General features: G+C 46.3%; 1 protein-coding gene across 3 annotated transcripts; it reads right to left on the bottom strand.

The window, feature by feature from the left end:
- Nucleotides 1-6127: 6127 nt before the first annotated feature.
- LRRN4 (leucine rich repeat neuronal 4) lies at nt 6128-13759 on the bottom strand. 3 transcript variants are annotated; one of them, XM_061364820.1, is made up of 6 exons: nt 13053-13759; nt 11774-11978; nt 10192-10329; nt 8582-9014; nt 8218-8518; nt 6128-8142 (listed from the first exon to the last, which is right to left on the bottom strand). In XM_061364820.1, exons 1-6 carry the CDS (start codon nt 13735-13737, stop codon nt 7406-7408), a joined length of 2499 nt encoding a protein of 832 aa, XP_061220804.1. In that variant the 5' UTR covers nt 13738-13759; the 3' UTR covers nt 6128-7405. The 3 variants fall into 3 exon arrangements, with proteins under 3 accessions (XP_061220804.1, XP_061220805.1, XP_061220803.1); XM_061364821.1 differs by having other exon boundaries at nt 8654-9014; XM_061364819.1 differs by having other exon boundaries at nt 8218-9014.
- Between the last annotated feature and the right edge of the window lie 7191 nt (nt 13760-20950).

Genomic DNA, 20950 nt, shown 5'->3' with positions numbered 1-20950 from the left:
GGTTTGCACTGTATTTAAAAGGAGTCAGCCGGCTGATGTAAAGGTTTGTTCTCATCCACTGTCATCTTCACCCTTGGTTAGAGTTTGGCTTGATTTTGGGTCATTGCAGGTTTGAAGGTGTCACTGGGTGGCAGCTGACCCAGAGTAGCCATTATGTTTTATTACTCATTTTGTGTCTGCTATCTGTAATTGAGCTGAGCAGGCAAGTAAGGCTGTCAAACTGAGTTTTATTTAGGGCTTTGTCTGCTAATCAGGTTTTTGCTTCATTCCATGTGAAATAGAGATTATTTATTTCTTTTTACTACTGTGTATTTAGTGGCAGTGTTATGGTTAAGCTTGCTCCTGCAATGTCCGACTGACCTGAGTATCAGTTGTTCACATTGATCCAGGCAGGGGGTTGTGGAGAAACATTTCTTAGGTATCTAATTTGGTGCTGCTTGTGGGAGAGTTACCTGAGATGCCTTAACATCAGTCAGACTTGCTGTTGAAGTTCAATTTCGTGTCAGGGTAAAGGTTGAGGTTTCAGACAGCAGACCCAAAGGAACAAATATGTTGTTAAGTCATGTTCACAACCAGCACTTCCACATTTGTTTCAAAGCTGAGTTTAGACTTGGAATTGCCTACGCATTATATTGTTTTTTTTACCCTCTTATCATCATTTCTGGGTGTTCTGACCTTTTCCAGCATTCCCAAGGAGCAGTGAAACAATAACAAATTGTACAGAAAACACCCACACATGTGATGCTGGAGTTGTAATGGGGCTTTTTTTAGCTTAGTGTCTTGAAAAAATGAGATTTGCATGTTTAGTATCTGTCCTTCAAAGAGGACCTGGACCTACAGCCAGTTCTGACTCAATGTGGTAGAAGCTCTGTGTTTTCTGGCTTTGTGTGAATAGGCAGCTGCACAGAGAAGGGGGATATTGAGTTAAAGGCACAGTGAGGACAGAGTCCTTCTGGGATGTTTGTCAATAGCACAGTGCTGCTGTGGCTTTCAAAGGTCTATTTTACTCAGGCAAAAGCAATAAACCACTGTCAGCATGGAACCTTTTGACAGTCACTGCTGTACACAGTGCTTGTGACTCTCGGTGGATCATCTCACCTCTTGTCTCTTGATTTTCCTTCCCCAGCTCTTTCCAGTCTGGAGCAGTCAGATGATAAACTTTTCTACCTGCAGATTGTGCAGCATCTTGTCAAATGGTGTCCTAATGCCAAGTGATCCTTGTCAGTTCTGATGCAATATCAGCAACCTGAACAACCTTCGCAGCACAAATATTATCACTAGACACCTGAACACGTAATGAGGACAGAATGGGGCTTCTGGGAATATTTGCATCTATGAAAATGTCTGGGATGTGTATTTTTACTACTTCCTGCACTTACATCAGGTTGGACATGAACATTAGTCTCATGTGGTGTCTTGTCTTCTTTTTTTCCCGGAGATATCCTGCTGAATGTTCTCAAGGCAGCAGTGGTGACAGCATGAGGACTGATTGCCAAAGAGAGGGTGACATCATTTCACCTAATGGCCTTATCTCAGTTATTTAAGTACCATTACTTAATCAGGCTCTAATAACAGCGAGTAGCCTCTAAACGTTTAATAAATGCCATACTCGTTCCTTCCCAGCACAGAACATGCTGCACAGCAAGTAAATGTTAGTTTTTCAGAGGAGAAGAAAGCCTTACCTAGTGCTGAGTGTGTGATTGCTTTTATTTTTCTCTTCTATCTGGAGTTTCATCCCAGAATTTATCGCTCTTGGTATCAGAGCTGTGCTTAAGAGCTCAGCAGGAGCTGCTAGCCCTGTGCCCGCCTGCATGGCAGAGATAGCTGCATCGCTGCTTCCACCTTCTGGACGAGGCAGTGAACGACCCTGGGCTTTGTGCTTCTTCTTGGGATTCTTTTGCTTGATTTCTTTTCATTTTTCTTTGGTTCTCTCCTGCTTTGGGTGTACCAATGGTCTAGGTATAGTAAAGATAAGGAGGTTTCTTGTTGGTATTTTCTGAGGGTTTTTTTCTCCCTTATCTTTCTATGATATGAGAGCCATGCTAAACAGTGGAAAAGGCTGCTCACCTTTCAGCAAAGGATCTAGCAAAAATGAAGACATACACTGTAGTAGTATGTCAGGAAAGACAGAGTGCCATACAAGTATAAACTTCTCACATCTACTTGTAAGTAATGTCATTCAGCGCTGAAGTGTGAGGATTAAATAGCAGCACAAGTAAATAGTGCTGCACTGTGGTTTGTAAAGGAAGAAAAGTACTCTATAGTGGTTGTGTTCTGCTAAGACATTAGGGTAACCATTGCTAATCCTGTGAAGGGTTTGTTATAAGGGATTCCTATGAATTCAGACCTTTTCTTTTTGAAGAATTGTACTTTAAAGGTACCTACACTGTCAAAATACCCTTAAGAATGTGTTGTGTCATGGGAAATGTCAGGTTGAAATGAGAGGTGGTCAACTCTAGCAGTAAAAGGGAGACTCTTTATTTCATGCTTTCTTAGAAACCCCTGACTCTTCAGAGATGCTATAGGGGCATGCAAAACCCTACCTTTTGCATACGGGCAGATCAGTTATACGTATCCATGGGCCAAGAGCACTGATCTGCTCATGTACTCAGTAATCAGATGCCACAGAGATGCTCCATCTGGGTAGAGATACTGCCTGGGTACTGAGGAATGGCACAGAGCATGGTCCATTTGCACAGGGCTGTACAAGTTGCCACTGTGCCTTTGAGCTACAAAATCCATGAGCATCAGTTGGATCATCAGAAGCAGATGAGTTGCTTAGAAGATCCCCATTGAATTACTATTATAATAATACTATGTAATACTACACAGTGATATGTGCAAAATGAAATTCAAGATATCAGGTAGTATAAACATATTACCTGTTACTGATCTTTATCCATGCTGAATCAAAACCCCAACAAATCCTTGCTTTTTTTTCCCCTTTTCCTGTAAGTGCAGTGAATGTGGTCTGATCTTTGCTTCCAAAATCCACATATTTAAACCCTTATTGCATTTGTAGAGTGATTTACCAGGTCTGGTTTTCCCAGACAGTAATCCCCTCCTTGCTGTTAAGAAGAAATGCACGTTTTGCCATAGCAGTGACAAGTTGGCAGAGAAATTCCTGGTCATAAGGCTACAAAAAGAATTAAGAGACTGGGATAGATAAGCTGCTGAGTTACAATCTAAGGGACTGGAACTGTTGCTACCGTTAGAACTTCTGCTTTGTTTCCATTCAGAGGTTAGTGGGTGAGGATACACAGACGAACAGAGGAGAGCACATGGGTACTGTAAGTGAGCTTTGGTCTGTAGGGTGCAGGCTTAAGTTCTTTGGGGAATAAGCCGAGTATTTCCATGGGATGTACCCGGGGAGATGATTCCACCGTCTCCCTCTAGGTGACAGCAGAACACCAGCCTCCCCCTGTAGGGAGTTGTTTCCTGAACGTATTTCACCATAATACTGTTACTTGTTGGCCTGCTTGACTACTTTTTACAGAGGTTGGAATTACTGTTGTAGTATATTGCCCTGCTTCAGAACAAACTCTGCATACTTTGGAGAGCTGATAAAAAGCAAAAGCACCAGGAGTTTAAACACGTTCTTTTATGAGTATCTGTTTCCACAAACACGGAACGTGTTCACACCTGTGATAAATATCTCTGTCTTTCACAGGTAAAGTGGGAATCCGATGCTACTTGGCAAGCAAGACCCTGAACCCTCAGAGGCTTCCTTGTTTCCAGCACCACATGAATGCCTTTTTCTGGAGATCGCTGCAAAGGAGTATGTCTGTGCCTTGCAGTGTTTGCTGTGTGAGCATGGTGGTTTGGGTTTTGCACCCCTGCACAAAGAGGCTGATAAAACCAGTGGTGTGATGTCAGCTCCCTGCCTTGGGCTGCATTGTCTCCCGGCTGGTCCATTCAATGCCCCTCATGCCTCTGCCCAGCCAAAACCATGGTCCCTCCTGGCACTGATGTGGATCAGGCTGAAGCGCCTCATCCTGCTGCTCTGGGCACCCACCCGCTTCTGCTGCCCAGGACAGGGCTCTTGATAACTGATTCTCTAAATGGCATTTGCTGCACTGAAGACAAGGTGGTCCTTCTCAGTCTCCTCACAGCCAGCAACGCATTTGTCTGTGTGGGTTCTGGCCCTTAGAGAGCTATTTTTTTCTGTATGGAGGCCTTTCCAGGGATCGGCTCCTTTTCCCAGAGTGCTTCCACTGGCAGACTCCCTGAGTGACTGATTTAGAGACAGAGCAAGCATGCACTTCCACCATGGCAGCCAGGGGAGGTACCCCACATGCACCGTTGGCTATTATGGACTTCCTTTGCTTGAACTTGGTTCTGTACAAAGAAGAAAGACCTTGACAAGTGAATGGAGAAAGTTCTTAGGAATGCAGATAATTTCTTCTTAGGAAGAAAAGCCAGGTTAAAAATCACACAAGCTCTTCAAAAACTATATTTAAATGCTCTCTGCATTTCCTCTTCTCATGGAGAAACAGGACGAGTTGAACCATGAAACAGTGAGTAGGTTACTAGTTATAATTCGTTTTTAATGGGTTGCCTTTTGTTAGCTTTTAAAATCATTTCAGAGCTGTTCGGGTATCCCCGCCACACTGCCAAAGGTTTGTGTCTTTGGAGGTACGACAGGATTGGCTGTTCAGTGCCAACAGGAAAAGGGGGAGGAAGCACCAGGCGGAGCAAAGCTGGGCCGGTTTCAAACACGGCTTTAGGAGTGGGTGGGAAAGTTCCCGTTTAGCTCCCTGGTTGCTTACTCACTGCCCCAGTCCCAAGCAGCGCTGTGGGAGCCGGCTTGTGTCCATCCACAATAATGAAGATACAGGAAACCTCCAAACTGGTTATTACTTGTGTTTTGAGGTTGGGGAATGGGGGTGGATTAACTTGCTTCTGTAGTTATATTTGGATTATGTAGAAGCCAGCAAATAGGCCTCAAGATAACCTTACCCTTTGGATTAAAACATTGCTTGCTTTTTAGGGCTTGCTTTCTAAATCAGTAGGAGCAGCTACAATAAAAAGTCCAGAGGGGATAATGTGATGATTCAGTTTTTCTAGAAGTATACATTGGTTTTAAGAACTAGCAACAGGCAGTGCTTTCAGAGGAAGGTTTTATACTTGAATACTTGCTTTGAAAATACTGTGACTTAAATGACTTGAATGACTGTCATTTCACCTGTTCTTGGGCTGCAGCAGCTATTTACCAGACACACATGTTCTGGGTATAAATACAGGCTTTCTTATCCAAGCTGGAATGTTTGAAGTATGGCAGAATAAAGCCATTAGCTTCTGTAACTTGCAAATTATATCCGAGTGCATATAGAATGTGTTCAGGGAAGAGTGGTTATAGCACAAACTGCAGGAAGAGTGAAGCAAGAGAAGCACTGATTCAAATAGAGGGGGGAAAAGACAACAGAGTGAAGTTGCTCATTACTTAAACGAACTTAAGATTCACAAATCTCTTCTTTTGCTCTGCTTTGTTTCTGATAATACCAAAGACCCCAGTCAAGGTCTCTTAGACCTACGTTGTACAAACACAAGGGAGTGTATGATCTTTGCCCTGGTTTGGGGTGGTCCCTGCTCACTGCAAGTAAAGTTTGGCACCTGTGCCTGTTCACTAGACAGACTCCCCAGAAAATGCAGGAAAAGCAGACCAGACATAAAGATGAGAAATGAAGTCCAAGCAAAGAATGGTCTGAATGACCAGAATGTGAACATCATTTTCAGAGTGAAAGGTGGTGCTATCCTGGCTTCTCCATTTGTGTGTCACTTCTGTTGTGAGTTTGAGTCAGCCAAGCTCAGCAGCTTAGGGCAGACACACAGGAAATGTGCAGTGAGTGGTGGTGTCATTCCCAGCATTGGTGTAGGGTAAGGGACAAACCTGCATGAAAGGACTGTGAGCTGTAGTGGTGAGGATGGCACAGGACACCTTACGCACATACAAAATGAAAGCTCTTAGGACTTCAAATAACATGAATTTACCATAATAAAAGCATTACTTTACTATATGCTCAAAGTCTGTTCCAAAACAGAAAATGTTTCAGTTAATTTCTCAGGTTAAACATTGTAGATGGTAAAGACAACGCAAAGATCTAGGTCTTTAACAAAGAACCAGAGCTCAACTCTGTAGCTTTTATTTCCATTAATACTGGAAGCATTAAAAACCTCCAAATAAACAGAACAGAGACTCTTTTACACTGTACAGCACCTTCTGCACTCTGACATCTGTGGGGGAGTTTGTATCTTGTCTCTGTACAGCAGTGTACAGCAGCAGAAACACAGCCACTGGAACATAAACCTATTGATCTCTGAATGGGAAGTATTTGATGGGACAAACACGTCCCCTTACACAAACATCTTTGAATGTTAATGGCAAACTCAAAGCTGCTGAAGAACTGGGATTCTCAGCATCTCTTATGATTTCTGTAGCAGAAGTTAGGACCCAAAAGTACATCTGAAAAATGTCTGTGTAACTGCTGTGAGTGGATGGGATTTCAGGTTTTCAAGTCTCAGCAACATGCACATCAAATTGTTTCATGACTTGGCTCTTTGCCTCTGTAGGAGGTAAATCGTCAGCCTGCTAAATCTGTAGATAGGACTGAGCAATCATCCCTGCTTAAAATCAATTCTGAACCAAATGCTAACATGGCCTCTCCCTTCTGTGGGCTACTGCTGTACTGCAAACTCCTCACTGCCTGTAAGTTGATGTTGTGGTAGCACTTGGGAGCCTCAGTTGTGGAAAACATCATACAAAGTCAGGATGAAACAATTATCCTAGTCCTAAGGATCCTGAACTGTCCTTTTATACAATTAATCTTAATGCTTCTCTCTCCTGAACTGAAGTTGGGCTGAGCAGTTGCTGGAGTTATTTAGTGGAGTTATATTTGCACAGCACCTTGCCACTCAGCTCAAGGAGATCTTTCTCTCAGTCCTTCCAGTAATACTGTCTTTTTGGGCAATACCTTTATATGGACATTAGAAGAAACTGAAAGCCCAACTTCATTTATAAGAATAAAAGCAGAGTCTATCTTAGCTAGATGCACTTGGTCATGGCTCTCAGCACTGTATCCATGAGGGAGACTGGAGGCAGACAGCTGGCAAAGCAGCCTCTGACTGTGTAAAACGCATGCTGATGAATTTGTAAGTGATCATACAGCTCTTCAAGGTGAGTGTCCAGGTTTGCTGCTGCTTAGCACGTGGCCAAGAGTCCAAAGACTTTCTTCTGTTTGACTACCGTCATTATTAGTTTTTGTGTGTTTTTCTGTCCCTTAGAAACATAAGGGCTATGAATCTGATATTTCATAGTTTTGCTGAAGGACGTTTGGAGAGTCTCAGGCAAACATACCAAGGTGATAAGAGACAATGAGCTTGGAATGTGCAGAACAGTGACCCAGAGCTAATTACTGGTTTGTAGTTTTAAGGGATAATCAAATGCTGGGTTCTTATAAGAGACTAAGTGTGTACCATACTGCTCACTCTGAGGCTTTTTGCATGCCTTACACAGGCATACAGACAAAATAATTGTGGAAATGAGAAAGAGTCCACTTGCTGCAGACAGAGCAGCAAAGACAGACTTGTAGCTGGGCTTTGTTTTAAATCTAGTGCATGAATTACCTGGAATTCCCTGCACTGATGTCTGGCTTGACCCTGCTTTGTTGGAAGCAGTCACACAAATGTGGTAGGTGGTGTATGGTAGTAGATTATACAGAGTGTGCTGCCTTGCTGTGGAATAAATATTGTCCAGAACAAGCTGTCTGTCCTCGTTGCCTTGGGCATGAAACATCAGCTCATAGGTGTGAACAACTGAATTTGGGGCGCACCAGCGTATCTGTGCAGAGGTGTCCGTGACTTCAGACACCTCTCTGAGCCTCGGTGCATCAGGAACCTCATCCTCCCTCGACATGCCAGGGCATAAACATCTGGATTCTCTCTGAAGTTCACTGCATGGCTTCTGAAGATGCCTGCAAGGATTGTAGTCACAGGAGGTATATGGCACTTGCACTGGGGTTTGTGTTGACTGTTCATCGTAGTCGTAGTCATCTACATAGTGTATCAGTGATCTGGTGGATGCAGGCTGTGAGCGAGCAGTGGTCCTTGTGGAGTTCAGCTGTGGGAGGCTTGTTTGTGCTGTACCTTCGGTGGATGCAGGCTGTGAGTGAGCAGTGGTCCTTGTGGAGTTCAGCTGTGGCAGGCTTGTTTGTGCTGTACCTTCCTCAACATAAAGCACAAAGGACTGAAGATCAGTGGCATTGGGACTTTCCATTGCTGTAGGAGAATAATCAGTAGTGGGCTGGTTGGATGTGCCTTCCTGGGGAAACATCGCAGGGGTTGTTCTGAGCTCTGTCTTTAGCTGGTCTGTTTCAGTTTGATTTGTGGAGCCATGATCTGAGGACTGATGATAGAACAGTTTGAGAAAACCTGGGGAGGTGGTTACAGACACCAAGGAAGGAGAATTGCTCATGGATTCGGAAACTGCTTCTTCCTTACGGGTGCTGATGGATTCCTCCTCCTTGTGGGTGCTCATGGTTTCAGTAACTGCCTCCTTCTCATGGGTGCTTGTGGATCTGGAAACTGCCTCCTCCTCATGGGTACTCATGGAATGGGAAACTGCCTCCTCCTTGTGGGTGCTCATGGTTTCAGTAACTGCCTCCTTCTCATGGGTGCTTGTGGATTTGGAAACTGCCTCCTCTTTGTGGGAGGAACTGTTGGCCTTTGTGAGCATCAGCTCAGTTGGGTTGGCTGCTGTTGTGCTCATTACATTCATCTGAATTAGGGAGCTGATGTAAGCGTCTTGGGTTAGTGGAGCAGAGTCTGTTGTTGTTACTACAGTAGTGGCATCGTAACTGGTGAGGCTGAAAGCATCATGTTCCAGAGAGGGTGTGTTTGAATCGGGCAGCGTAATGTTTCTCCCAGACTGGCATTTGTTGTAGAGCTCTAGCAGTGACAAAGATGTTGCAGGTCTGCCCCAATCTTCCTGTGATATGTAGCAAAAAGACTCCCAAGCCCTGCAGAGGAAAAAGGTAGAATAGACACAATCCACAAGTACATTACAACCTCTTGTAAGGCATCTTAGATTGGAATTTGCAACCTGCTGTCCAAAACCAGTCTTTACATTAAAGAAGACCTGAAAGCTGGACCAGACCTAGGTTGTCATAACATGAGACAAAGAAAACTTTGTTGGCAAGTTTGTTCCTGGAGTTTTCTCCGAATCAGACAGCAGTCCTGTGCTTGGCAGATGGCCTTCCACAGCACTGGGAGTTTAGCTGACTGGCTTTCTGTTTTTCTAAGGTGCAGGAATATCTTTTGCCTGAGAGGAAGCATCCTTTGGTACAAGGACTGCAAACCTTAGCAAGAGTGATGGTGTCAAGGCAACTTGTCGTGAAGGGTCAGACTTTAATGCTACACTAAGAGGGGAACACACTCAGAGATGTAACAAGGTCCCCAAGATCCTTAAGCCAGCTGGTTGGCAGCTGGAGCTGTGCTGACATGGGACGTGCTTTAAATGACTAAGCTCTTTCTTTAAGCCTTTCAATGTCTGAGTAAGTTCGTTCTTTACTCAGACTTCCCATGTTTTTGAAGAGGATGCAACTGCTAAGCCCATCCTGGTGAGAAACAATCTACTTCCCTGCTCTCTCTGACAAACCTTCTTGGTGGCCTTTCAAATAGCAGAGACATCATACATATGCAAAGTACTTCTTTTAAGTACAGTTTATTGTAATTATTCTGTAAACCCCTAGGAGAGCATGGAAACAATAGGTGACAAGTGGTGCTATTTGCAAGGGTATTTGTTGACTGCCTGTGCTGATGCAGGCTTTGGGAATACATGGAGGAAATGATGTGCTAAAGTTCTTGCAAAGTCTTTCAGTTTCTGCTCCCAGTCCTGCCCCACCAAGGCAGTTCATTTTTTATCTCTGGGTAACAGACTTCTTAAAGTAGAATGCTCGGCTAACAACACTTTATACTGTTCTAGCTGTGCCCATTGAATTTTGTCCACATTCAAGTATAATTCAGCCATACTTCGTCCCTGAAGGGGACTTCACTTTGCATTTCTATCTCTTGTGGAAGGGAAAATACAGAAGGAATTTGAGTAACTGATATGGTAGGTAATGTTTTGTCCCCAAATAAAAGACATATTCAAGTTGTGTTTTAAGAGCATTACTTAAACTCCTTGAACTCACTTACTTTTCCAGCACAACTTTCTTGGGCTTGGAGAGCAGCCAGGAGAGCTGGCAGTCGCATATCAGAGGATTTCCGTACAAGTTGATGATGATGTTATCCGAGGAATTGGTATTCCAAGGATTAAAGGAACTCAGGTTACAGCTACAAGATGACAAATGCAATAATTAGCAAACTCTGAGAACCTTCCAAGCACTGCAGCATGCTTAGTGTCCCGGCATGTGCAAGACAGAGCAATATTCCCAGTTCCCTTGAAAGCAGCCAGTTATCAACACCACTGTTCTGCACTATAGTCCAGGCTAATACCTGCCCATCTCCAATTTGCACCGTGTACCTGCTGTGTGTTAAAGCATAAAAAAAGCATCCTAAGGGGTAACACCTTAGGAGATGGCAGCTGGAAGGGAAAGGATCTGGCATTTAGCAAGGGTCTTCTGTAAATCATGATCTCCCCTCTGCCATTAAGTCCCACATTCAGCTCCACTTTTTACTATACCATTTCTGCAGCATCTTTTTCACTCTGCTTGTAATGGCTTTCTCTGTGCCAATCATCCTCTGTCGTGCTAATTGCCTCTTTAATACTATAGACTCTCACCTACTGAAGTCAAATGACTAACACAGGAAGACCTTGTTTACCTTTACTGTTAAACTGCACAAAGAGTGATAATGTGACCTCCCTGCAGAGTGCTCAGAAGATGCTCTCTTTTGCCTGAGACTTTAACTGCTACTCCTTTGGGGTTTTTTAAGTTTGGGTCATGATTTTTAGCACTTTGAACTGGTGTTCTTGCAGCTATTGTAAAGTGCTGTGTAAATCTAGTTGGGGAGGGAACCCACTGCGTTTGTTGGATTGGTTTTTTTTTGCTTAAATGGCCTTATTTTCCTGAAACTGGTTCCTAGGCCACAGACAACGCTCAAGTATGTTTATTCTGATACCCCTATAATCTGGGCCTGTATTACAGACATCTCTGAAAGTGCCCTCCAGATCTTTTCCTTTTTGCTGACTGTTCTGTGTGCAGTTTATCTGCTCTTACTGCCTCTAGGATAAGGACTCAACCATTGCTTTTACTAGTGCTGAACATGGAACTATATTAATCTCTCACACTAAAGGCAGGAGGGACAGGATTTTTGAATGCTTCCATGGTGCAGATTTCATCCAGCATTCATCCTTTGTAAGGCAACAAATCCTCAGTGACCTGTGACCTGCGACCGGCTTCTCCTCTGGTGAGACATTGCCATTGTAGATGTTGGAAGCATAGGCTATCACAAGTGGGTTTCAGTGGGTCTATGCTAGTTTTAACAGTGCTAGATGAATTCATCCATTGGATGAAGAATGGGAGCACGATGGATGTGATCTCAAGCAACCAATAACTGTGCTATGAGCCTCATGCCACCTTTTTGAGCTGCATCAGCTCTTCTGCTGTATCAGGTCTCCCTCACAGGCTTTACATGGCGTATCTGAGCATGGCATGCAAGCTCATACCTCCTTCCTAAATACCCGATAACAAGCAAACTGCACACAGATCAGCTCCCAGGCACCGTGTGAGGCAAAGGCAACGTGATGTGAGGAAGAACAGAACAGAAAATAACTCACTTCTCAAAGGAGAGCTGGCTCAGATGAGGAGCATTGTCAAACATCTCTGTCTGCACAAAAGCCAGCAAGTGGGAGTCTTGACAGTTCAGCTCCTGGAGAGCAGGCATGGACTTCAAGAAGTCAGTATCGAGGCTTCTTAACTGTGACATCTTTGTCAGGTGAAGTGATCTGAGGTTGGGCAAGTCTCTGGTCCACTCTGGCTGAACTGAAGCAGAGAAAACATTTGTACCTATTGCCTAAACAGAGCATGCCTGTGGCTTTCTGCCTAGAAAAAAGGGTTTGAATTCATAGAGATAAAACAATTATCTCCGTTGTCTTCTGTAGCTCTTTGGGAAAGGAACAGAACAAACATCAGTACAGCAGTGTATAAACACCAGTGCAAACACGTTTTTGTAGTGTTACCCACAGGTCATGCTGTCGTAGGGCAGAGGAAAAGAAGGGAAGATAGAAGGGCAATAAAGCTGATAAGAGATATGGAACAGCTTTCCTGTTAGGTGAGATTAAATGAACAGGGATTTCTCAGCTCAGAGAAGTGGTGGATGGGGGGAGATTAGGGAGGTCTACACAGTCATGACTGGTGTGAGAAAGGCAAGTATCTTATTTGTCCTAGTACAGAAAAAAGAGCTGAGATGCATGAAACTGAAAGAATTTTGTGTAGGTCTTACACAGAAGTCCCTTTCCATCCCACAACTGAGTTGTGTAACTCACTAGCACAATAGGGATTAGGGAAATTCATGGCAGAACTTTGGTGGTTTATCTATTAAGTGTGAGTTGGGGTGAAACCTCTGGCTTGAGGAGTCCCTAAAGTCCTGGGTATATGTCCCAGGCTGAAAGCAGCTGGGCAAGGCATCCAACATCTGTCTGCCTCAGCACCTGTTATAAACTGAGGCTGGCAGGGGAGGCAGACAGAGACAAATCATGCTGTACATTGCTCAGGGCAGGGATTGTCTCACTGTGAGGAGGGATTTGGCTGGTTGCAGTTGACACAGAAAGCCTCTCTCTGTGCTGCTTCAGTGCAGCCGTATAAAGCACAGTGTAACTGAGGGGAGAGAAATAAAGATGTCAGGAAAGAGCAATTAGTTTCCTCCTGTGTCCCAACTAATCTCAGGGCTGACAGTGGGATGACCGTCAGTAGCAGACAGTGGGATTAGGAGGGAGATGGGTGATGACACTGGGACAAGTAGTCCTGTTTCATGGTGTTTGGTCTGTGCAAGTCTAATGCTCCCCCCTCCCAGCCTGACCAAGCCCCATGCTTACAGTGGGAAGTCCAGAAACTTACTTTTCTCAAGAAAGGTCTTGCTCAGATCAAGCACGTTGATGTTTCCAGGCCTGTTTGTGGCCTCACTGGGAGATGTGCTGATAGCAAAAGCAGACTCTCTAATTCCTCTGCTGTCATCTTGGCCCAGCAGCGTTGCAGAGAGGTTGAGGAACTGTAGCTGAGGGTAACAGGAGAAAGCCAGAGGCTGGATTTCAATCAGTGGATTTCCAGCCAGGGACAACCACCTCAAGTTAGGCAGGGCAGAGCTGTGGCATGATGGCACAGATGACAGCTTGTTAAAGCTTAAATCCAGGGAGAGGAGGCTGCTGAGGGCTTCTGATCCCCATCTGACCGACCAGAGCTGGTTCTGCCGCAAGGAGAGGACACGCAGCCGCGGGAGGTTTGCTATCTCTGTGCCATTCATCTCTTCTAAGAGGTTGTTGCTGAGATCCAAGGTTTCCAGTGCCTCTGGAAGGCAGGCAGGGAAAGCCGTGAGGCTGTTGTTGGTCAGCTGCAGGGTGATCCAGGTCCTGTTCTTGCGATCTTCACAGGGCATGCTGGTGAGGTTAACGTTCTCCCAAGGGTCTTCGTGAGCCAGCTGGAAAAAGGGGGTGACATCCCTGGATGCTGCAGGCTCTGCTCTGCTCACTGGGCTGGACACAGTGTTCCCCACCAGCAGAGAGAGGATGAGCAAACGTGAAAACATCCTTCTCCTGTATGGCTTGCAATGAACTCTGTTTGGGTTTTGTTTGAGGAAGGAGAAAACAAAACATAACAAAACATCAGCATTAAGAGCTAAATTAAAATCCCTCCAGGCAGTAACAAGCTATGTAAAAGTGAAGGCATTTGTAAGTCCTTTCCTACTGCATCCAGAGAGTGGAAGTGATAATTAGTATCTCTCCTGTAATCAAGCCTAAGTAATCATAGAACCTTTGGGGACAGGAGCATCATGCAATTCTAAGCATACCTACAGTTCTCCATGCAGAAAGCAACCAAATTGTTATTAGGTGTTTGGTTCCCACATCAGTACCCTCAGTACCAGCCTGGCACCCAGCACAGCAACACAGTCAGAGGTGAGCTCCCCAGCAGCACAGGGGTACTCCAGTGGAAAAATACCAGTTGATGCTATACTGGACAAGCTGCAGGAGAGGGTATTACCATGTTATGCGACTTGACTTCTATACCTTGTTATGTATTGCTTTCTACAGGGTAGTGATGCTGCAGTGTCCAGCCCACTGGGAAGAACTATCTAATGGGGTGATACCCAAGCAATAGGGCTGGGATCAGGTGTGAGTGTGGCAAGGGAATTTTCTGTATAAGTCAAATGTGTGCATCCAAAGGCAGGGGAGGGTTGTCAGACAGTAAAGGACAAGGGAGCCCCAAGTGGGCTGAGTTGCAGTGGGGTGCGCAGGTAAAAAAGAAAGCCTTTTCTGTGTTAGGAAGGGCTTTCCTTCCCTTCACAAAGTTGAAACATCAAAACCCTGGGGCTTGTGTGGGCTCTGCCAGGGCAGTTCAGCCTTGTTCTGAGTGACAGCCACGGTGAGGACCCCAAAGGCACTTTGAGACTTGCCCTCCTCTGCTCCTGCAGTGCCCTGGAGCCTGTCTGACAGGCGGTGGCAGGGCTGGGGCCCTGCTGCATGTGAGTGCAGCACACCATTCAATGCACCCCAACTGCTGGGGAAAGGATGTGCTGAAAACGCAGGTCCTGAGCCACCTTTCAGTAGAAGTGCTTAGAAACTGAGAGCACTCCTGGATCAGGGCCCCAAGTCCTGCGTACCAAGAAACATGTTATTGAGTGTTACATCTCCCTCAGTGCTCCCTCATCCCAACCCCACCCCACCAAATGTCTTTGTCATTCCAAAAAAGATTAAAAGCCCCAAGTGACTTGTCCAAGGCTGCACAGGTTATCGAACCACAGCCCAGAACGAGTGCTGCTTTGCCGAATCTTTGTGCTGCCAGGCATCAGGATGATCATTCCTTATCCAGAAATACGTTACAGTGTTGGGGTGTGACTGAAGTCCCATGTGCTACGAAATATCTCAGACTTGATCCAAGCCTTAATAGCGACTTGCTGTTCCCTGTATGGTGCCAGGGCTTCCGCAGACCACCATCTGTTGCTGCCACCCCAGGTTTGAAGTAGATACCAGGAAATTAGTTTATTTGACCAGCAAAAGTAGCGTATTTTGGTTGCCCGTGTCCTTTTTGTCATGTGGAATAGTCCAAGAGCCAAGCAGCCTCAGGGCTTCCCGGTCACTGGAGCTGCTGGACTCCCTGCTCCCCAGCACATGGCAAGGAGAGGATGGGAGGAATTGGACTGTTAGATGCTGATCTTAGATTTAATCTGAGTCCCTGCCTCTAAACCGCATCCGCTTGCACATACCTGTCCCGAAGTCCCGGCGCCTCGTGCCTCCGCTCTGCGTGGCTCTGAGTACCCGGCCTTGGTTTTATACACGGGGGTGACTCAGCCGGGAGCGTGAAATGCCTCTTGTCTGTTCCCAGCTTTCCCTGCTCGCGGCTCTGCCCACAAGCGCAGCCGGGGTTTGTTCCAGGCTCGCTCCCCCGCATCCAGCTTTCCCCCAGCCTGGAGAGGGGGTGGCTCCAGGCAGCTTTCCCGCTCCCTTGGCCCTAGCAGGAGGGGGGTGGGAGGGCTCTTATTTCTTAACACTCAGGCAGGGCTGCTCCCTCTTTGTCTAAGCAGAGAGGGGGAAAGGGAAAAGAGCAGTGTCTGTAGTCCCGGCTCTCACGTCTGCCACTGACGGGGGAAGGGAGAGGAATCACTGTGTTTCTTTGCTGGCAGGTCGGGATGATGTAAAGGCAAGGCTGTGTCTGCGGACATGGGTTTTGGTCGCTTTCTCTGGGTGCCAGTAAAAGCGTTCAAGAGTTTATAACTGTCTCTAAAACTCCTGCACTTGAGAGTAAGTCCTGGAAGTGTTCATGTGGGACAAACGACTGTTCTAAGGAGGCCCTTTGTGAAATGTCAGGAGCTACTCCTGCAGAGAGGAATTCTCTTAGCTGGTGGAGAGGGCCTGTGGCATCTCGTGCTGCATGTGATGGATTTGGGAGGCATCTCTCAGTCCTGCTGTGTGTGGGTTGTGTTCTCTCTCTGCATCTGCTGTACCGCATGACTTGGGAGAATTCCCTTCCTGCTACTTCTCTCATCCTTTGCTGGATAAGTAAGGCTGACAGTGTAAAACATCTCCCACCAAGGGACCTGCCCTGGGCTGGGTTTCTCAGCATTCCCACAATTCAAATAATAATTAGGCTGTTTGAGAGCTGTTTGTAAAGCCAGGAATGAGGAATGGATGAACTGGAAGAGATGGCTCCAAAGTAAAAGCAAAAGGGTGATGGTTCAGTTGCTGCTGTGAGACAATTAAAACTACCAGGGAGAACAGTGGTCAGTGTTTTTCATTCCTGAGGACAACAGACTAGATCCATGACATGAAGGCAACACAGACCTGTATGCTTCAGTGCTCAAGTGCAGATAAAGGTCTTGTTTTCCCCAAAACCTTGAGCCTGCATGTACAGACCTTATCTATTGACCATGTCATTCATTATCTGTGTGAGGAGAGAGCCTTGAAAAACACCAGAACATCCACAGAACAAGATATGGTCTTTTAGTAGGACTCTCTGGAGCCATTGCAGTTCCCTGGGAGGGTGGGTGGGATGTACATATTGTTCCTGTATGGAATGGCTCTGAGGCAAGACAAATAGTTTCCTAAACGAGGGGCTAATCCCCCAGATTAATCCTGGTGGAGCAGCTCTCAGGCCTGCGCTTGGGCCCTGCCCAGGAGCACGTGCACACTAACAGGTACCATCAGGGTTCTGCACTCTCAGAGGCTCAAAGGGCAAACTGGAGCAGGTTACAAAAATCTGAGGAATTTGATGTAATAGGAAGAAAGTCCAGCTCCGGCCAGGCTGCTGGAAGCTTTGCCTTCCCTAGGGCTTTCTTTGGGAAAGCTGGGAAGCAGGGAGGTGATTTCACTCTGCCTTGGGCTATGTACCCGTATCATGTTTGCTGCCCTTAGCTCAGTATTTACAGACAGTGACTGGTCATTGGTTATTTCAGTGTTTTTAGTCTCTTAAAGGAGCTACTCCATGAAACCTGGTGAGCCAAATGCTGCCTTATTTCTAACACCCTCAACCTTGACTTCATCTGGGAGACTGAGACAAGCCTTGTAAGACTGGAAGAGCAGCCCAGCAAGTGGACCACTCACTTCAGTGAGTGGTGAAGGTGAAGGGAGGTGGAGCCTTTGCCCAGAGGCGCTTGATTTCTGAGCTTGATTTCAGAGAACCTCTTGCAAGCAGCAGAGCATCCTTGGAAAAGGAGCTTTTTATTTCCCACCTTTGTTTCTGCTTTTGGATGCCCACTGTTTGAGGCAGGCGTTGTATTTTCCCAGCTCTTTGCCTAGCTGCCAGCTTTAACCATCTGGAATATTACTGCTGTGGTACTACATCCCGAACAGCTGCCCAGGTATTGGTGAAGGTTCCCCAGGGCAGACAGCAGCCCTTTCTCACCAGTTTCTCTGAAATCATCTGGTAGCAGCAGGCAGAGTTTTCCCTTTATGAGTCACTTTGGCCTGTTCTCATGTTACTGTCTTTCTCCAGGTTATTCTTCTCCTTTTTTCTCTGTTTCCAAGAGTTTCGGTGGCAACCTGGGGGAATGTTTAGTAGAGACAGGCATTTTTGTCAGTCTTTTCACATGGATGTTGCACAAAGAGCTGAAACAGATGCCCCCTCCCTGGGGCTGATTCAGTGCTGCACAAAACCCCTCTGCCTGCAGGAATGCTCGGGATGAGCCCTGCATTCCTTAGTGACACCGAGATAAGCAGAGCACAGCACTGGGAGAGCAGAAGGCGAGGATGGTACCAGGCTGTAAAGTTTAAGAGATGAATGTTTCCCACTGGCCGGGATCCAGGTGATGGTTAAGAATGAAAATATCCTGAAAACATTCTGGAGAGTGGCTTTTAAAACCAGCAAAAGAAAAGTATTTGCAGGTTGGTCCACAGAGCAAGCACAAGCAAGACATTTTCCTACAGCGAGCAGGGAGAGAATGCAAAGAACAGGATCATTTAGCCTGAGGTTTCAGAAAACTATGGTGTGTGTGTGTGTTGTCTGCTGCGTAACACACACTAAAGGCAGCAGTGAAATCCCTTATGGAATTTGATGTAAGCACAGACAGCAGCCATCTGACACGGGTAGTGTTTTACCCTGACCTGACTTTGGTGTAGTTAAGCACCATGTAGAGAACAGGGTTGCTGTTAACGTGTAAGTTTCCTAAAGGTCTGTGTTTTGATCTAAACAACATTCCGCTCCAGGACTTCATCTCTGCATTGCGAAATTTGAGGGCAGACACCCTTGCCCTGCTTTCACTCTGTGGAAAACATCTCCCACATCTGGCACCCTGCAATTAATAACTGGGATACTACAGGCCTCTGAGCCTGTGGTCTTTAGTGCTGCGTATAAATCAGGTGGTACAAGCGAGAGCCAAGTCTAATCAGGTTACTGTGTGAGTAAAGGTGGGTGTGGAACGCTGTGTGCATGAAGGGGAATGTCTGGAGTCTGGCCGGGATACGCTTGGTGATGTGGGGTGGGATGGAAGGTGGCTCGATGCTGTGGCAGGCCCCAAGAGAGCTGGTGCAGGTGCCAGGCAGAGCAGGCTGCTGCAAGCCTCTTCTTGGGAGCTGCCTATGTATCCAGCCTGGAATTACAGAGGTGCAGGTGTGCCTGGGTAGTGCCTTCCTGCTCCAACCTTACCAAGGCTGCTTGTAGGAAGCAGAACTACAGTCACACACAGCACTGAAACAGCTGCATAAAAAGATTCCTAAGTGTTCCTTGCCTATTGTGGAAAAACCTTCCAAGGTGAGCGGAGCACAGAGAAATGATCATAGAATCACAGAATGGTTTGGGTTAGAAAGGACCTTAAGATCATCCAGTTCCAACCCCCCTGCCGTGGGCTGGGACACCTCACGCTAGACCATGTCACCAAGGCCCTGTCCAGCCTGGCCTTGAACACTGCCAGGGATGGAGCATTCACAACCTCCCTGGGCAACCCATTCCAGTGCCTCACCAACCTTACAATAAAGAACTTCTTCCTTAGATCCAATCTAAATTTCCCCTGTTTAAGTTTTAACCCATCACTCCTTGTCCTATCACTACAGTCCCTAATGAAGAGTCCCTCCCCAGCATCCCTATAGCCCCCCTTCAGACACTGGAAGGCTGCTCTGAGGTCTCCACGCAGCCTTCTCTTCTCCAGGCTGAACAGCCTCAATGTTCTCAGCCTGTCTTTATATGGAGGAGCTCCAGCCCCTGCTCATACTTGTGGCCTCCTCTGGACTTGCTCCAACAGCTCCATGTCCTCCATATTGAGGACAGCAGAACTGCACACAATACTCCAAGATATGACACCAAGAAACGATACCTGGTGCTCTGAAGAGACATGGAGAGAGGTCAGCAGCAAGGGATAGTTCCCATAAAGCTAAAATGACACAGGGTGAAGCTTACAGCCAGGCTGGATGAGCTGGCAGCAGTGTGTTCTTGAAAGGCAGTGACACATGGAGTGAGACTGAGGGAGGGGCAGGAAAGAAACGGAAATATTGGGTAGTTCTATGAAATCCCAGTGCAGACAACTCGGACCGTGAGGAGGCTCACGTAGGTGCTTAGCAGTAAAGTGAGCTGCGTGCTCTGCTAATAACTACATCCAACATTCCTGTATCTCTGCAGGCATGGTTCAGATCTGTAGACAGCAGGTGGCAACTGCAGGCCTTCCATGCAAGAGTTGTGTGACAAGCTCTGCTCTGAGAGTGGCAAGCATGGAGCTGTGCTTCCCAACCATTCATGAGAGTCTGTCCTTGCCAAATGAGGGCTGTAATGCAGGGCATGTTCACGGTCCTGGCTGCAAAATCAAAGAGGAGCTGAGCCTGGGATAAGGCTGTGGAAGAAATGCTGGCACTAAGATGTGTGTTCAGTTCTGCCATGGCACCCTTGGGAAGGCTTTAAATACTGCAAGTGTTTGGGCTCAGACTGTTATAGCTGGTTTTCACACTGTGAAGAAAATACTTGGCCTGTGTCAAGCAAGTGAGAAGTGGGTAAATCTCTACTGAAGCAAAACTGGATGGTCCCTCAGCCCCTGGGAAAGAAGTGCTGAGGAGAGGGAAGTAGAGAGGGCTGGGAAGCTGACTGTATCCACCCTTTGTGTTGCAAAATGTGAAGTTGTGGTTGGTTTAAACTGGCATAAATTGGGAGTGATTTCACTGCAGCCTGCTGACAGGCACTGGGGATGTGCCTGATGTGACAGCAAAATCAGGGCTGTCCACTCCCAGTGACATGTATGAATCCTGCAGTGATTTCTGCAGCAACTCATGGTGATAATGACCGGTCCATTGTACTTAAATACGTGAAACCAGTTTTGGTTTGTCCAAAACCTCTTAGCTTCATTCTCTCCTTGCTTTACTGATCACTGTGCACTGCAGGGCAGAACCAGATTTATTCTAACTCGGTGCATGTGTGCGGCCCCTCCAGCACACAGAGCTGGCTCCTGCAGGCCTGGTTCCTGAGGCACAGTATCACTGAGTAACCTTTTTACATCCTGCATTAGATATAGGAGTAAGACCATTTCTACATGCTCCTAACTCATGAACAAGTTATTTTAGTTAGATGTCACAGTGAAACAGAGTAACAGGGACAGAAAATGAAGGTCTACACTCAGAGGCCCTTTTAGCAAGCAAACTTGGTACCTGGTTACTCAACTTGGTGATGAACAAAGTTCCTCAAAAGATGAACATTTTGAATGTTGCCAGGATGAGTGCTTTGGTTTAGGTGGCTGGTAGCTCCTCTGGCTTCCAGGAACTACTTAAGTGGATGAAGGTAGACAGGGGTACTACATTTTTGACCAATTGTGTAACCACTACTTGGGTTGTGAA

The sequence above is a fragment of the Neopsephotus bourkii genome, unplaced genomic scaffold (assembly GCF_033783945.1).
Source record: "Neopsephotus bourkii isolate Nb327-2 ecotype Australia unplaced genomic scaffold, CSIRO-AGI_Nbou_v1 NB_1250, whole genome shotgun sequence".
In the NCBI taxonomy this organism is placed as follows: domain Eukaryota; kingdom Metazoa; phylum Chordata; class Aves; order Psittaciformes; family Psittacidae; genus Neopsephotus; species Neopsephotus bourkii.
Note: the sequence above shows the minus strand (reverse complement) of the source record. Positions and strands in the feature narration are given on the sequence as shown.

Excerpts from the sequence above, each read along its gene's own strand:
- LRRN4 (XM_061364819.1), bottom strand. The coding sequence starts at position 13,737 with ATGTTTTCACGTTTGCTCATCCTCTCTCTGCTGGTGGGGAACACTGTG. Across the intron at positions 11,979-13,052 it reads CAAGACCTTTCTTGAGAAAA|TTCAGCCAGAGTGGACCAGA; the intron begins GTAAGTTTCTGG and ends TCTCTGCTTCAG. Across the intron at positions 9,015-10,191 it reads AAGAAAGTTGTGCTGGAAAA|GGCTTGGGAGTCTTTTTGCT; the intron begins GTAAGTGAGTTC and ends TTTCCTCTGCAG.